The 17,701-nt window shown below is 44.4% G+C and overlaps 1 protein-coding gene across 4 annotated transcripts in view; it reads left to right on the forward strand.

The window, feature by feature from the left end:
* Positions 1 to 7: 7 nt before the first annotated feature.
* The window catches only part of MIA3 (MIA SH3 domain ER export factor 3), a 55,376-nt gene continuing 37,682 nt past the window's right edge, over positions 8 to 17,701 (forward strand). The window contains exons 1-2 of one of the 4 annotated variants that reach the window (XM_039528974.1): positions 8 to 140; positions 15,218 to 15,351. In XM_039528974.1, the coding sequence (XP_039384908.1) occupies positions 15,223 to 15,351 (129 nt within the window). In that variant the 5' untranslated portion in view covers positions 8 to 140; positions 15,218 to 15,222. Of the gene's footprint in view, positions 141 to 434; positions 512 to 13,468; positions 13,644 to 15,217; positions 15,352 to 17,701 lie in introns of those variants that run through there. The other 3 variants (XM_039528975.1, XM_039528971.1, XM_039528972.1) reach the window with 3 other exon arrangements.

Genomic DNA, 17,701 nt, shown 5'->3' on the forward strand with positions numbered 1-17,701 from the left:
GGCGTGACCTTTGACCCACAGGGCGGAGCAGCCGCGTTGGTGCGCATGCGCATTGTTGGCTCCGACGGCTGAGTCAGGCGTGGTGAAGCTGCCCGTGATTGACGGACGGTGCGGCGCGTGCGCGCTGAGAGGAGCGGCAGGTGCGGTGCGTGAGGGCTACTCCTGCTAACGGGGCCCGCTCCCGCAGTGGACGGGGGAGGGGCCAGTCCGACCTCGGCGCCGCGCGTGGGGCCCAAGGAGCCCCCGCCACGAGAGCCGGACTGCGCGGTCGCTCCAGCAGGGGAGGCGCTGGCTGCCCGAGCGGGGTGAAGCTGGGCTCAGCCCCCCCTCCCCGGGCCGCGCGGGGCGGGGCGGGGCCGGGCCGGTCCTCGCTGCCGTGTGTGTGTATCAGGCGCAGCCCCGCTGAGCGCTGCCGCCCGCTGCCGAGGGGACGCGGAACTGGGCTCCTGCGGCTCCGCGCTGCGGGGCGGTGTGTGGCGGAGCCGCCTGTTACCGCAGACGCTCGCACTGGGTAACGCAGAGCCAGCCCTGGACTCCCGCCTGAGCCTGGATCTATTGCCGCCTGCAGAGCTAGGGCCCGGGGCTGGTTTGTGAGCTAAGGCAAAAGCCCCACTTCGCGGTATGGAGAGTCTAGGAGAAAGGGTGGCTAATGCCAGTGCTGACACTGGGGGAGAGGGAACAAGGGTTACCCCAAGGTTGTGTGTGGCGTTGTTTGTCCCTCCCAGGATATGGGAGGCAAGGTGGGTGAGGTTATAGCTTTTATTGGACCCACTGCTGTTGGTGAGAGAGACAAATTTTCGAGCTACACAGAGCTCTTCTTCAGGTTAGGTGGCTGCTTTCATGTGCTATGATATAACCCTGTAATTTCTTTAAAAACAGATATAAACTTCCTGTATTTATTAGCAGGGAGCTATTCAGGAACCTAGTGGCTTGGATTTGCAAAGTAGGATTACTCAGATCACTTAGCTAAGTGATTGTCCTATAGGTATGATAATAAGTAATTTAAAACCAAATTAAATGGTAAAAAGCTAAAATACGGTAGCAGCATGTAGTTAAACTGGAGTGTGTACAGTACAGGATAAGGGCTGGTCTACACTGAAAACTTATATTGGCATAGCTAAGTCAATCAGAGGTCCATACCCCTGTGTGAAGTATAGCTAAGCTGACTTAACCTTGTGTAGCCAGTACTAGATCAACTGAAGAATTCATCCCTCAACCTAGCTGCTGCCTCTCAGGGAGGTGGATTACCTACGCGGATTCTCCTGTTAGTATTGTAGGTAGTGTCTATACTGAAGCACTGCAGCTGTGCTGCTGTGGCATTTTAAGTGTGGACAAGTCCAAAGTGTAGACTTACCCTGAGACCATGTCGATGGGAGAGATCTCTCCCATGGACATAGTAAAAACAGCTCAATGAGTGGCAGTAGCTTTGTTGATGGGAGAGCATCTCCCAGCGACATAGTGCTGTGGAGTTGAGTGCTTATGCTGGCAAAACTTGTGTTCCTTGGGGTGGGGGTGTTTTTTTTTCCACACCCCTGAGCGACAAAAGTTCTGCTGACATAAATGCTAGTGTAGACATGGCCTAAATGAGGCCCCAGTACTGAAAATGTACATGCACTTAACTTTACACATGTGAATAATTTAATTAACTGTGGAAATAGATGCATTCAGTATAGAATCATAGAGTTAAAAGGGACTGCAAGGGTCATATAATCCAGGGGTTCTCAAACTGGGGATCAGGACCTCTCAGGGGGTTTCGAGCTTATTACATGGGGGTTGTGAGCTGTCAGCCTCTACCCCAAATCCTGCTTTGCTTCCAGCATTTATAATGGTGTTAAATATACAAAAAAGTGTTTTTAATTTATAAGGGGGTGGCGGGTTCACACTCAGAAGCTTGCTATCTGAAAGGGGTCACTAGTATAAAAGTTTGAGAACTACTGATCTAGTCTGACCTCCTTCCAAGATGCAGGACTGGTTGTGTATAAACAAGCAGTTCTCAAACTCTGGGTCAGGACTCCATTTTAATGGGATTGCCAAGGGCTGGCATTAGCCTTGCTGGGGCCCAAGGCTGAAGCCTGAGCCCCACTGCCCGGGGCCAAAGCCCAAGAACTTCAGCCCTGAGTGTAAGGAGTGGGGAGGCTCATCTTACAGGCTCCCCAGCTGAGGCTGAAGCCCTTGGGATTTGGCTTTCCCACTGCCAAGAGCAGTGGGGCTTTGACCCTGGCCCCCCTGCTTAGGGCGGCAGGGCTCGGGCAGGCTCAGACTTCAGTTTCCCCCTCCTGGGGTCATGTGGTAATTTTTGTTGTCAGAAGGGGGTTGTCGTGCAAAGACGTTTGAGAACCCCTCATCTAAACCATCCAAGACAGATGGCTGTCTGGACACCTTTTGAAAACCTCCACAATTTCTCTAGGCAGTCTGTTCCATTGTTCTACTGCGCTTACAGTTAGGAAGCTTTTTCTGAGAGTTAATCTAAATCTGCTATATGCTGTAGTTTGGACCCATTGCTTCTTGTCCTGCTCTCTGTGGTAAGAGAGAACAACTTTTCTCCATCTTTTTTATGGCAGCCTTTCATGTACTGAACACTGTTATGTCCCCCGACCCGTAATCTCCTCCCCAAACTAAATATACCCAGTTCCTTCAGCCTTTGCTCCTATGGCTTGCATTCTATCCCTTTGCCCATCTTTGTTGCTCGCCTCTGGATCCTTCCCAATTTCTTCATATCTTTTCTATACATCGGTGACCAAAATTGGACGCAGTGCTCCAGCTGAGGTCTAATCAGTGCCAAGCAAAGTGGTACTGTTCCCTCCCCTGACTTGCATGCTATGCCTCTGTTAATGCAACCTAAAATTGCATTTGCTTTTTTTGCAACAGCATCACATTGCTGATTCATGTTGAGGTTGTAATACATCACAACTCCCAGATCCTTCTCAGCAGTGCTGCTGCCGTGCCATTGTTTTTTTTGCCTAACTGTAGCACCTTATATTTGCCTTTGTTGAATTTCATTTTGTTCTCCAATTTATCAAGATCCCTCTGAATTTTAGCTGTATCTTCCAGAGTGTTGGCAGCCTCCCCCCAGCTTTGTGTCATCTGTAAATTTGATCAGTATGAGCTGTCTTCCTACATCCAGGTAATTAATAAAGATGTTAAACAACACTGGACACAGAAGAGATCCTTGTGGAACACCACCTGAGACCTCCTTCCAATCTGACATCATTCCATTAATAGTTACTCTTTGTTTGCGGTTATTTAAACAATGATGTATCTGCTTAATGGTAATTCTGCCGAGCCCACATTTCTTTAGCTAGCTTATGAGAATGTGGTGTAGGACTGTGTCAAAAGCCTTGACAAAGTCCACATATATTATGTCCACTGTATTCCCTCATCCATCAAACCAGTTACCCTGTCAAGAAGAAAATCAAAATGGTTTGGCATGTTTTGTACTTTGTAAATTCATGCCGGCTGCTAGTGATTACCCCTTCATTCTCCAGGTATTTGCCAATTTAATATTTTATACATTGCTCTAGTAGCTTCCCAGGTATTGAAGTTAGACTGACTAAAGGTTCCCCAGCTCCTCTTTTTAAAGATGGGCACTACGTTAGCCCCTTTCCAGTCTTCTGGTACCTCTCCTGTCATCCATGAGTTTGTAAATATTATTGCCAGTGACTCCAAGATTTATTCAGCCAATTCCATTAGTACGCTCGGGTGAATAGCATCAGGCCCTGCTGCTTTGAATTCTTTCAACTTGGTCAAAAGATCTGTGATGTGTTCTTTACTTACCCCGATCTGCATCCCTTCCCCTTCATTGTCTCTGATATCTTCACTAGTCATCCGGTCATTTTATTTTTTGTGAGAAGCCTGAAGCAAAGTAGGCATTGAGCAGCTCTGCCTTCCTATAATCTTCTGTTACCAGCTCACCACCTCCATTGAGGAACAGGCCCACACTGTCCCTGATTTTTCTTTTTTGTCTGACATATTTGAAGAACCCCTTGTTGTCTCTAACGTTTCTTGTCAGCAGTAACTCATTCTTTACCTTGACTTTCCTGTGTGTGTGGTTTTTTTTGTTTGTTTGTTTGTTTTTTGGTCCCTACACACTCGCACTATCCCCATATATATTTCCTTGGTGATGTGCCCCTCCTTCCATTTCCTGTATGTGTCACTTTTGTGTTTTAGATAGCTAAAAAGCTCCTCGTGCAACCACGTTGGCCTCCTATGGCTCTTCTTACCTTTCCACTGCGTTGGAATAGCTTGATATAGAGTATCTAGTACAGGGGTGGGCAGACTTTTTGTTCCAAGGGCCACATCTGGCTGTGGAAATTCTATAGCGGGCCATGAATGCTCACAAAATTGGGGGTTGGGGTGTGGGAGGGGGTGAGGGCTCCAGCTGGGGGTGTGGGTTCTGGGACAGGGCTGGAGATGAGGGGTTGGGGGTGCAGGAGGGTGCTCTGGGCTGGGACTGAGGGGTTCAATGGCAGGAGGGAGATTGGGGCAGGGGGTCAGGGTCCAGGAGGGGGTCATGGGTGCAGGCTCCAGGTGGCACTTGCTGTTGCTTCTGGGAGCTGCTTGAGGTATGTCCCCCATCCAGTTCCTACGCGGAGGCATGGTCAGGCAGCTCTGCGCGCTGCCCCGTCCGCAGGCGCCGCCCCTACAGCTTCCATTGGCCATGATTTCCGGCCAATGGGAGCTGTGGGGGTGGCACTTAGGGTGGGGGCAGCATGTGGAGCCCCCTGGCTGCCCCTACGCATAGGAGCCAGAGGGGGGACATGCCGCTGCTTCCAGGAGCTGCGCGGAGTGGGGCAAGCCCCCAACTCCATTCCCTGGCTGGAGTACCGGAGCAGGGCAAGTCCCGGACCCTGCTCCCCAGCAGGAGCTCGAGGGCCGATTAAAATGTCTGGAGCGCCAGATGTGGCCCCCGGCTGTAGTTTGCCCACCCCGATCTAGTATTACATATGGATAAGTTTCTGCAAGTGTATTATATGATAAACAGAATGGTTGACAAATTGGGATTACAAACTCTTGAGAGAAGATTAGATTAGTTAAAGATTTTAACAAAATTACGCTTTATATAAGAGCATTGGACAGGGCTGAATTGGGGGGACAGGTCAGGATTTTAATGGGATGATACAAGTGTGTAGCTGGAATGGGCTTCCTTTTAAAAGTGTCTATCATATTTCAGTAAAAAGCAAATTCTACAAATATAACATTATTTTGAGGAGTCCAATAGTCCTTTTTTAAGACAGGAATAGTAGCTTTAAAAAAAGTGGGGGTGAGCGGGTTTAAAGGTTCATTCTATTACTACAGAGTACAACACCAAAAACTTTCAGAACTTCATTGTCCATCCCACAGGAAGTGAGTGGGGCTGTTTGCTAGACAGTTTTGTTAGTGCCTGCTGCTGTAGATTAAATGTGTTTGTCCTTGTTTGGAGGTGAAGATGGGGAAGAGGCAGTGTGGGGGACAGACAAGGAAGCAGAAGTGGATAAGAATGAGTGAAAGGTTTGGTGGGCTTTTGTATGAATGCTGTGGAGGACCGAAATGATCGTGGGGGAAAGTCCGTGTATGGTTGGAATGGGGTGGGGGTAGTGCATAGGGGGATGCAAGTAGGGGAAAGAGAACAGTTTCTGGATATATGTAGGGAGTATAACAGTGCAGCAGACTGGAAATGGGGGAGCTCTCTGAAATATGGATCGGTAGGGAAGAGGCACGGGGGGAGATGCAGAGATGCAGCAGAGGATGTTGAAGTCAGGGATAGGTCTGTGCACAGTTTAAGGAAAGAGGGTTGGGTGAAGTGAGTCCATGGATTTGTAGGGATTAGTAATGCAGCTGAGGATTGGAAACAGAGGTCCTTTGGTTGTAGGAACAGGTGTCCGTATATGGGGACAGGCAGGGAAGCAGAGTTTGGAGGTAAGGGATTGTGACCCTAAGAACTCCTGAATGGCAACCGGTAAAGGGAGTTACAAGAATATCATGATTCTGGTATGTACATTCTGGTTCACCAAATAATATTGTGTAAGGAATCAAAGGAAAACCAGTGTCATGCTGGTTATAAATTTTGTTGTAAAATATGTATTGCCACTATGTAAGGAGTGATGTGTATGTACAGAAAATGTTCCTGCAGTTTTTATCAAGGTGTTAATTCCCAGCAGAGGTGAAAAACTGGCTTCCTGCCAGACCAGATACGTTTATCTAGCAGATTAAATGAAAATTGAGTAATGTCTCATTCCTGATCAGCAGTTTGAGCTAAATGCAGATGAAGAATTGTGAAATTTAACAGTAAGAAGACCAGATAGGAGAAAAGAGCATAATCGGAGGGTGCACCTCAAAGATTTACCAGACTATACCTGGGGGACAAGGAAAGCACATTGTCATCCTGCACCTAGGAAATAAATGGACAGTATGTTTACGTTTACAAAAACAGGACTTCGGGCAGTCTTGGTTGGAAGCATTGCAAAAAGGGTTATGTGTGAGATAAGATTGCTCTAGACATGAGGTTAGCCTATTAAGGTGTGGTCCCTAAAAAGCATGTATTGATTTTGTTGTATATGTAACCCTTCTGTTTCCATTGTCCTTAGTCACTGCTCACTTGAATCTTTGTTCTTTCTAATAAACCTATTCTTGTTTTCACTAAAAATATACCTAAGTGCTGTGGTATAGTACAAGGAGCTAAACTGGAGCTCAATTATTCAAGCTAATGTGTATACTATTCCCTTGGGGCAGCATACCTGGTATTACTGAGTGCTCAGTGTATGAGGAGCTGAATGCTACAGGGGAATGCTTCAAAGGGCGCAGGGACTGGGGTGCACCTGTTGTTAACCTACAAGGCAACGTAAGGGCTGGCAAAGCCCAGAGATTGTTTGGGTGGTATAATAGGCTGGTAGTGTGAAGGTGCTGACATGACACCCAGTTAAGCACAAGCAAGTCTCCCTCTCACTGGAGACAGGAGGGTAACAAGGTGACTCGCAGTCCTGGGCACCCTGTGAACATGCACACAGGGTGTGGAGGATACAGTCAGGTGTTGATCCCCACTTTTTGAAAAACTAATCTTTTATTTTGAAGTGGTGCTGATCTTTTTATTGTGAGATTATAGTACAATTTGATTAGCTCATAAAAAAAAAAATGATGTACCGCAATGAACTTGGGCGCTTAGAGCTGGACTTTCTTGCTGCTATCTGTATGTTTGGTTTATTGCCTGCTTAACTTAACCAGTTGATTGATAGTTATTTATGTGTTTCTTGTTGCCATGTGAAGATGACTGTTGTATTTTTTGTAGATTTTTTTTCAAGTAAAAGAAAAGTTGACTACAAGATCTCATAAAATGGATGATGTACTTAGTCTGGTTACTAAGTCTTGTTTTGATACTTGTTGATTTGAGTTTACTTGAAATAGTGGGGGAGGTCTGAGAATTGAAACAGAAAGCAGTGCTGGAAAGCTACTATAACCCATTTGCTAAACAGCTCTGCTGGGCTGTGTGTTTGTCCAAGTGCTAAAACATTTTTTATCCCAGAAATATTTGACACTGGGAAATGTGCTTATGTACAAAAATGCCAACAGGGAAGAGGCTGGCAAAATCAGTCTTCTGGATGCATGCCACCATAGTGAAGAAGCTGGAGGAATAAGTCATAATGGCTTTTCCAATACCAAAGACTACTTCCAGAGGAGCCCAAACATGTTGGAGGAACTAACAGCAAAATCAGATAAAATACTGATGAAAAATTTGAAGCTCTGGACACATAGCAAATTCCATACTGGATCAGACACCTGGTTCATCTAATCCAGAATCCCATCTCTGACAATGGCCAGCACCACATGCTTCAGATGAAGGTGTAAGAAATGCCACAATAAGCAGATGTAAGAATCTACCTCCCAAAAGAGTATCTCCCTAACTTCATAATAGTTAGAGATTGTCTTAAAACCTGTTATGTGGTTATATAGTCCTTCTGACTTTTTTTTTTTTAGTAGGGTGACTCTGGATATTTGTATCCATAACACACAAGTTTAAATACTTGGATCTCAGTTATATATGCTTTATGTTAAACCTAAAGCCATGAAAAAAGAGAGGCACAGAGAAGGAAAAAGACTTCTGGGTTAGAGGCACAGTTTACTTGTAGATTTCAGTAAAAAACTTCTGAAGCAGTAACTTTGCTGACCAGAGAATAGAAAACTACATCAGAACTAGGAACACTCTGTGTGGGTTCCAGTTGATAATGAGATATCTGAACCAGTAGCCTGGATTGAAATAAAATCTGTTTATCTGAGCTGGCAGTAAAGGACTACATATACACTACAGTATTCCATAGCAGCAATAGCCAGTTTCTTAAGATCTGAACACAACAAGCAACAATGAGGAGTATATAAACCAGGGGTGGGCAAACTTTTTGGCCTGAGGGCCACATCAGGGTATGGAAATTGTATGGCGGGTCGTGAATGCTCACGAAATTGGGTGTTGGGGTGTAGGAGGGGGTGAGTGCTCTGGCTGGGGGTCTGGGCTCTGGGGTGGGACTGGGCATGAGGAGTTGGGGATGCAGGAGGGTGGGACTGGGCTGGGACCAAGGGATTTGGAGGGCAGAAGGGGGATCAGGGTAGGGGGAGTCAGGGGTGCAGGCTCCAGGCGGTGCTTTCCTCAGGCAGCTCCTGGAAGCAGCAGCATGTCCCCCTTCCAGCTTCTACACAGAGCCACAGCTAGGCAGCTCTGTGTGCTGCCTTATCTGCAGGTGCCGCCTCTGCAGCTCCCATTGGTTTGCAGTTCCTGGCCAATGGGAGCTGCGGGGGTGGCTCTTGGGGCAGGGGCAGTGTGTGGAGTCCCTTGGCTGCCCCTATGCATAGGAGCTGGAGGGGGGACATGCTGCTTGCGGAAGCCACGCAAAGCGGGGCAAGCCCTTGACACTGCTCCCCAGCTGGAGCAGGACAAGTCCTGGACCCCGCTCCCCTTGCAGAAGCTCGAGAGCCAGATGTGTCCCCCAGGCCATAGTTTGCCCACCCCTGATATAAACTATCAAGGAACTTGTTTCACTAAACCACTTCCAAAAGTATTGGGCTTGATCCAGTGTTGCTTGCAATGTTTGCATTTTTTTTCCCTGAAGAATAGTTTACAGATTTTCTATTGTATTCATACACTCAAATGTATGTTTCAGAAGCCAGTAGTGAGAGGTCATTATCAAACAGCTATGTCTTCAGAAACGAGCAGCTAAAAATCAGAATGGGAATTTTATGGTACAAGAAATTCTGACATCAAACTAAAGTCAGCTAAACTTCATTTTTTTGTTTTGACATTATAGAACTTGTGAGCTACATGTACATTGCAGCACATTAATAAAATATTTTATACATATGTATTTGTCTTCTAATTTTAGAGTGTTCACATGTATATTGTTTGCTCTTCCATAAAAACTAATTTTATGGCTAACTCACTCTTGGCAGGGTCTTCAGTCACTTAAACATAAATCTTGGAAAGCTATATTTCAAACTTTCACTCCATACATCTGAAGAAGTGAGGTTTTTTACCCACAGAAAGCTTATGCCCAAATAAATCTGTTAGTCTTTAAGGTGCCACTGGACTCCTTGTTGCTTTTGTGGATACAGACTAACACAGCTACCCCCTGATATATTTCAAAAGAGAATTTCAGACTATAACAATTTAAATTCAGGTTGAGTATCAGAACTGTTATGTGGCCAAATCCATTTGTAAACTTCATACTACTTAGAACCTATTAGGGCTTTTCATCCATAGAACTCTGAGCACTTTATGATGGTATCAGTATCCGCAGTCTACAGATGAGGGACCTGAAGTAGAGAGGTTAATGAACTGATTTCCAGAGATACTTACACTGCATAGCACCATCAGCAGCACTGTGTTGTACAGTCCAGGCACTATGCTAGGGAAGTACTGACTTAAAGAGAAAGGCCCCAGCTACTGATACATCCTGCAGCAGCTGAGTGTTTTTTGATCATCTCCCAGCCAAGTACAGAAAACTAACAGGATGCTCAAAGATACCTGTACCCAAACTTGTCATCAGAGATTTTTTGTTAGCATTGTTAGTTTATATATAATATAAACTCTCTTATCTTGCTGTTGTCTGGGGTATGACAACAAACTGATCTTTTTTTGGGTGGGGCAAAATATAGGATCGATATTTTTCCAAGGATATGTAGTATTAACTTTGCTACATCTTTTGGGCTCTCAGTTCTCCTAAGGGAATGTAGAAATGGGTATATAAAGTAAAAATCAATAACCATGAGCATATGATAAGAACATGAACAGTAATTCTAATGTGATTAGTACTGGTGATGATTGCTAATAGTTTGAGATAAGAGCTGATAATAAATGGAAGAGCACGAAGGACTGCACTTTCTGTGGTCACAGAGTAACCCCCTGAGCATTTAATTATTAATAATCCTTTGTGCTTCAGCGATGATCTCAAAGTGTTTTGCAAATGTTAATTAGTTTAAAAGGACTCTAAATCACAGCTTGCCAACTCCATTTTCCCACACGTACAAAGAAACAAAACTCTTCCACCTTGATCATCAGACACTAGGCATCCCCATTCATAGAAATGTAGGGCTGGAGGGAACTTCAAAAAGTCCTCAAGTCTAGACATCCATGTTGTGGCTGGACAAGTAGTTGGCTAACCTGTTTTTACAGATTTCCAATTATGGGGATTCCATAATCTCCCTTGGGAGTCAATTCCAGAGTTTAACTACCCTTATCGTTTTTCATACTATCTAACCTAAATATAAATATCCCTTACTACACATTAAGCCCATTACTTCTTGTCTTAATTGTGGTAGCCATAGAGAACAATTGATCACCATCCTCTTTAGAGCAGCCCTTAATATATTTAAAGACTGTTAAGTCCCCCCTCAGTCTTCTTTTCTCAAGACTAAACATGCCCATTTTTTTAACCTTTCCTCATAGATCAGGTTTTCTAAAGTTTTTATCATTTTTGTTGCTCTCCTCTGAACTCTCTCCAATTTGTCCCCATCTTTCCTAAAGTGTGGGGCCCAGAACAGGACACAGTACTGCAGCTAAGGCTTAACCGGTGTCAAGTATAGTAGGACAATTACCTCCCATGTCTCACATATGACACTCCACTTAATACACCCCAGAATTATATTAGCCTTTTTCACAGCTGCATCACATGGTTGACTGACTCAATTTGTGTTCCACTATAACCCCCATATCCTTTTCAGCAGTATTGCCTAGCCACTTATTTTCCAATTTGTAGTTTTGCATTTGATTTTTTTTCTTCCTGAATAAGTTGCTTTGCACTTATCTTTACTGAATTTCATCTTTTTGTATTCAGACCAATTCTCCAATTTGTCAAGGTCATTTTGAATTCTGATCATGTCCTCCACAGTATTTGCAATCCCTCCCAACTTGTCATTGGCAAATTTTATAAGCATACTCTCCATTCCATTATCCAAGTCATTAATGAAAATATTGGACCCAGGACTGACCCCTGCAGTACACCACTAGATACACCCTCCCAGTTTGACAGCAAACCATTCATAACTACTCTGTGTGTAGTCTTTCAATCAGTTGTACACTCACCTTATAGTAATTTCATCTAGACCGCATTTCCCTAGTTTGCTTATGAAAATGTCATGTGAAACTGTAAGAAGCTTTACTAAAATGAAAGGATATCACATCTACTACTTCTCCCCACTTGGTCAATAGCCCCTCTCATTTCAGGATACAGTTCAGAATTTGCCCTCCCTGATTTTGAATCCTCCTGCCCCCCATTTGTTCCCACTGAAGCTAAGGGGAGTTTTGCCATTGACTTCAATAGAATCAGCAACAAGCATCTATTGTCCATCATCTATTCCCCCTGAACCATATCATTTTGTCTGCTTGCAGCCTAGGAGCCAGGTTGAATGTTTACAGATAAGCTAAGTATATGGAGGGAGGAAAAGACATTCCATGTAGCCACCTTTACCCTTCAGACAATTCTCTGTGACTTTCTTTGCAGCCCTCTTGCCCTAGACTGTTAAATAACTATAATGTAATGGAAGAATGCATACAAGGTACAGGTACCAATGTAAGGAGCATGTATTTTATTTACAAAACAGCCCTAATGTAATTCACGTTAATATGTAGCAGCAAATGCAAATAGAATTTACAGAACAGTTATAATAAGCACCTTCAGGGCCCAATCCTACCAGCACTTACCTGAGTAAGTTCTACCATGAGTAGTTGCATTTAGTTCAATGGGACTACTCACATACATTTATGTGCCTAAGCATTTGTGAGATTGGAGCCTACTCAGCCAAAGTTGGGTGAGGACAGAATGCATGATACTGCTTTTTTTTCCAATGATGGAGTCATGAAGCTCAGATCTAGATCTGAACTTCTGCAAGGATTGATGGGGATCGTATTAAGATCCAGTGTTTGGTTTCAGCCTCATTGCTACTGTTAACCTTTCAGAATTACATTTCCTTACTGTACCATATTCACAATGTTGATGTGTTCTTGTGACAGTTATATAGGTACACCCATCTTGTATATAGATACAATGTACTTAAAGATAATATAAAGAGTTACCATTATTTTTGCTTGACTTCTTGCCTCATTTTGAGCATCACTACCAGCCAGAAATGTGTACAACAGATAGAACCTCTTTCACCTTTACACTGGAAGAGGGAAAGTACCTGTTAAGTTATCTAGTCCCCCCTGGCCAAGGGAGGCAGGATTACTCCTTACAGTGAACTGAAAAGGAGGGGAAAGGTTAAAGGAGACCTCTCTACTTCTGAAAGAGTTCATTCCCCACCTCCAGGCCTCTTATCCTGTTAACCCAGCCTAGCTCCAGACAGTGACTTTGGCTCAATACTACTTCCGAACAGAAAACATTTTGCTTTTGGAATGCATTAGACTACATGTACTTTCAACCAAATTTCCCTTCGGAATCTAGCAGGACTCTGTACTTCTGTATACAAGTTCTCCACCCCCAAGACTTCACTTTTTCCATAAGTGGAAAAGATTCAGCCCTTAAAGGGAAAAAATAATCACTGCACCCCAACTCCCAGGCTCTGAACAAAAGCAACGACTCGCCACCTCTTTCAAATGTGAAAAAAGTTCTGCAAGGAGCTCCTCTGCCATGCAGTATCCATGATATCTCTGCTCCCTTCTTATTAAAATCTGCATGTAGGAGCTATGTAGGGATCGGGCGTCATGCCAGGAGGCTCTCGTAGGAAGGAGGGAGGGGAAATGGGGTGGGACGTGGCTGAGGTTAGATGGACGTGGTAGGAGTCTGGTGAAAGCAGCCGGTCTCTTGGATGGATCACCAGGGGGTCCCTAAATTCCTCTGGGGCTAGGGTGACGGGGAGGGGTCCTTGTCCTCTGGGGCTGGGATGGCGGGAGGGGTTCTCGCCTCTACTCTGGGGCAGGCGGTGGATTTCTTCCTCTTCCCCCTCCCACCCGGGTCCCTCCTCCCTCCACATCCTCCTCCATCCCGGCTCTGCTGACGTGTCGGCCCCGCTCCCTCCTCCCCCCGCCGCCAGCCCTGCTAACATGGCTGCAGCGCGGCCGCGCTTCTCCCTCCTGCTCCTCGCCCTAGTCGCCCTGCTCCTGCCCGCGCAGCGGCCCCTCTGCTCGGCCGCCAAGCACCTGGACCGGCGCTTCGCCGAGCGCAAGCGCTGCGCCGACCCGGAGTGCAGCAGTAAGTGGGTGCGGGGCGCTGGGGTCCCCGCGGGGGCGGTCCCGGTGACTCTGCTCGGCGGCGGCCAGGACCTGTTGGCATCTTCAGGGGCCCCTCCCAGTGATTGGGGGCCCGCTGGGCTCACGCCTGCTGCGGGGAGGGAGAGATGCTGGGTTTACCACCCTGCTCCACCCCAGGCGCCCTCTTGTGGGGAGGGAGATGCTGAGGTTACCCCTCTCCCAGCGCTGCCTCTCTCTTGGGGGGAGGGAGGGATGCCTGGTGCCCTTCCCTCTGCCCACAGCTTCCGAGAGATTGCTTGGAAACTTGTTGCTTAGTTTATTACAAATAGTTGGTTGCAAGTACGCCGCCTGCCTTCCCCGCCTGCTGTGTCGTGTAAAGGGAGAGGGACAAGGACCCGGGCTGGTTATTAGGGGATCTGGCTAGGGAGGGAGACATTCTCTTGTTTTCTGTCTCAGCTTTTGCCTCATCTTATGGGACGAAATGTGTTTAAAAACTACTCCGGTTTCTGGAGGCCCGGTGTCAAAGCGGAGCTCGGTGCTGGTAGAAAGCTCCTGCGTTCGGGTTATTACCCTTTCTAGTGGTTTGCTAACCTTGTAGGTCTGAGGGTAGCCAAGTCCCCCTCCCAGTTTCCTGATGTATTACATTGTTTGTGTTTTAGATTTTGAGTAAACATCAAATGTTTGAATTTCCCTTCCATGTAAACAAAACCGTGTCTTCCAGGCAGAGAGGATCCATTCTTTTTCTTAAACTGGAGCAACCTGAGTTCTTGGAAATATACAAATATTCAGGCATTTCCAGTCTCCCTAGGGGACTTACTGTATTTCTTTTGTCTGACAGGGAATGCTATGCTCCAGAGTTCAGTCTGAAAAAGTACCTGACACTTGGCATATTGACAGTCCAGCAGAAATAATTTCCCATCATCTTTGACACAGATTTGCAAGAATAAGCATTCCAAAATACTTAAAAAATGAATTGTTGTGGCATAAGGATGCAAGAATCTGATTTTTTTTTTTACTTTTATACAACAAATAATCATACAATTTTAAATAATTGTATAACAAAAAGTCTTTGCCTGGCTGCATAGGCTTGCTAAAGACTTGCCTTGATAAATTTGCATTTCATAAATTGATGATCTTGACCAGTTTTTTTTAGCTTCCCCAGCTCTCTTCCTCCTGCAAAAACCCTCTTCAGAAACAAAACAAACCTCCACCCTCTACAGGTATAATTTCTGCACTGAATAACATGAAAGCTGATTAGTCATGAAGCACGTGGCATCTTTGGATCCATCTAATTTAAAATTATTATTAATAAAAATACCTCTTTCTTATTGTGCTTTTAACATTTTCAAAAGTTCTTTATAAAGGTTGTAACTTTTAACGTCACATCATGAAACAATCTTAATATTACCATATAAGTTTTTGTCTCTTATATCAGTCATATATTCTTATCCCTTGACCAGATGCCCATATTCTGCATACAACAAGTCCTTCTTTCCTGCTAATTAATACAGATACTGTTCAGGGAACTGTGCTTTATTTAGAATGATGTATTTTGTTTTTGTTTTCTTTGTACAGTGTTGATGTATCGAGGGAAAGCAAAGCAGGATTTTAAAGGTCCAGACTGTCGCTTTATAAATTTGAAAGAAGGAGAAGCAGTGTATGTGTATTACAAATTAATAGGAAAATCGACTGAGCTTTGGGCTGGAAGTGTAAGTACTGCAAAACACTTATTTTATTTCAGTTGTATTGACCATTTTAGCATCGTACATTTCAATCATCTTTATTTCTTTTGCTCCTTTTAAAAAATCTGAAAACACTTCACTTTTTTACGTAGCAGAGATAATGTAGCAGATGTAATTTTCACTTGAGACAAGATTTTAACACACTTATTTTTAAGGGATGCTATTGGGTCATATTTGGATCAAACATTAGGTTTTGTAAGAATTAACTTTTCATATATTAAATAAAGCAAGAGAAATATTTTTCCATTTTTAAAAAATTCCCCTGCAGTGTTTGCGGACCGAACATTGTGCTAGTACAGGAGAACCTGAAAGTGACTAGAAACTAAGGTCCCAGTCCTGTAAAGCATCTGTTTAACTTTGCACGCTGTGTGTGGTCTCATTGGTTTCAGTGACACAACACACACTGCATAAACTTAAGCAAGTGAATAAGTCTTTGCAGGACGGTGGCCTATGGCTTTTTATGTACTCATCATTTTATTATTCAATTGACTAGATGTTGTTATTGTCCAAATTAAGTAAAGGGGGGGGGAAGCATAAAGAGTGAAAAGTAAATTGGACTTTGAAAATTATTTCAGTTTTAATAAGGAAGTATTTGTAAAACTTAGGGTCCTCTGGGGGACTACTCATGATAGTAATTTTTTCATAATCAAACTGTGACAGACCTTTAGACAAGGCTGTCATCTTATTTTATTCTGTTTAAAGATGATAGGGGTACGTCCAGACTATTCGCTGTATCGGCGGGTAGTGATCAATTTATCGGGGATCGATATATCGCGTTTCATCTAGACACACTATGTCAATCCCCGAACGCACTCCCCGTCGACTCCGGAACTCCACCGGAGCGAGCGGCGGTAGCGGAGTCGACAGGGGAGCCGCGGACGTCGATCTTGTGCCATGAGGACGGGAGGTAAGTTGGAATAAGATACTTGGACTTCAGCTACGGTATACCTGTAGCTGAAGTTGCGTATCTTACATCGACACTCACCCCCCTCCCCCAGTGTAAACCAGGCCTAAGTCACTTGAGTAGGAAAAGAAGACCCCTTCAGCAAACCCTCTCAGACCCTGATCCTGAAGTCATTACATGGCAAACTCCTGTTGACTTCAGTGGGAAGAAGTTTTGCTTACATGAGAGCTGTGGAATGGGGGCACTCACAGAGAAGAGGAAAGAAGATTATTAAAAAATACAAGAAGTCTAACCTTGCAAGGTGCTGATCAGCCTCAGATGTCACTAGTATTTCTGGCAGTTAATGATGCTCAGCATCTTGCAGGGTCATGCCCTTAAATTCTTTATTCCTGTCTTTCCCCTGCTCTTCTCCATGTCTTTACTGTTTTGCTCCCAAAGATAAATGCTGCTGTTGACAACTAAGTCCTTGTGCCTCAGCAAGCTGGACTGGGCCTTCGCAAAGCCATGCCTGCTGTTATTGTGTGACTACTGGCTTCATGCACTGGCAGGAGGTGTTGCTTAGGGTGGGGACAAGCAGCCTCATAGTAATTGTCAGATCCAATTAAAATAGCATAGAAGAAAATGGAAAGCTGTGCCATGTGGTGAAAGAAGCAGAATTTATAATTATATCATGCTGGCAATTCCCTTCTGACACGTACTGTGCCATAAATAACCTGGATAATTAGATGGCACCAGTTTCCAGGGCTGCCAGCTCTCCACAAACACAAACAGCTAACACATGGACCCAATCCTGCAGCTCCTACTCTCAAGATAGCAAGGGCTGCAAGATCAGGCCCACAGATTATTCAACAGACAAGAAATTGCAGAATCAACATTTTAACCATATTCATTAACAGAGCTAGCACCAGTAGCTTAAAGGCACATTGTCAAGCTTGAGGTAATATACTTAAAAAAAACCCAAATCAAAAGTCCTAATTTGTGTTAAAAAATAACACCTTACATTATTAGATTGGCAAGAATTTAAAAAATCCAATTCATTTTTTGCTATTTAGGTGGCTTTCTGCATGTCTAGCCAACAATGAAAAAAGACTAATCAGTTTAATTTTTGTATTTTTAGTTTCTAGTCAGTTTCACTTCCAGCTTCTCCTGGTAACACAATGCTGCAATAACTAGGTTGCAAGCTTTTCAGAGGGATACTTATTAATATATGTTTTTAAAATGTCAATTAATGTATGCAAATAGAACCTTTTCTGTTGATACTGGGGCTTTGTAAACGTGACTTTAAAAACAACTACTAAATTTTGGGACAAATTTGATTTCAGTGCCCTTTTATGTAGGGATCAGAGGGAGTTATAAAACCAAGACGTAACTGCAGGGATACTGTACTTATTTATCATACAAGGAGTTAAGCTG

This window comes from Mauremys reevesii, linkage group 3, assembly GCF_016161935.1.
Source record: "Mauremys reevesii isolate NIE-2019 linkage group 3, ASM1616193v1, whole genome shotgun sequence".
NCBI classification, from domain to species: Eukaryota; Metazoa; Chordata; order Testudines; family Geoemydidae; genus Mauremys; species Mauremys reevesii.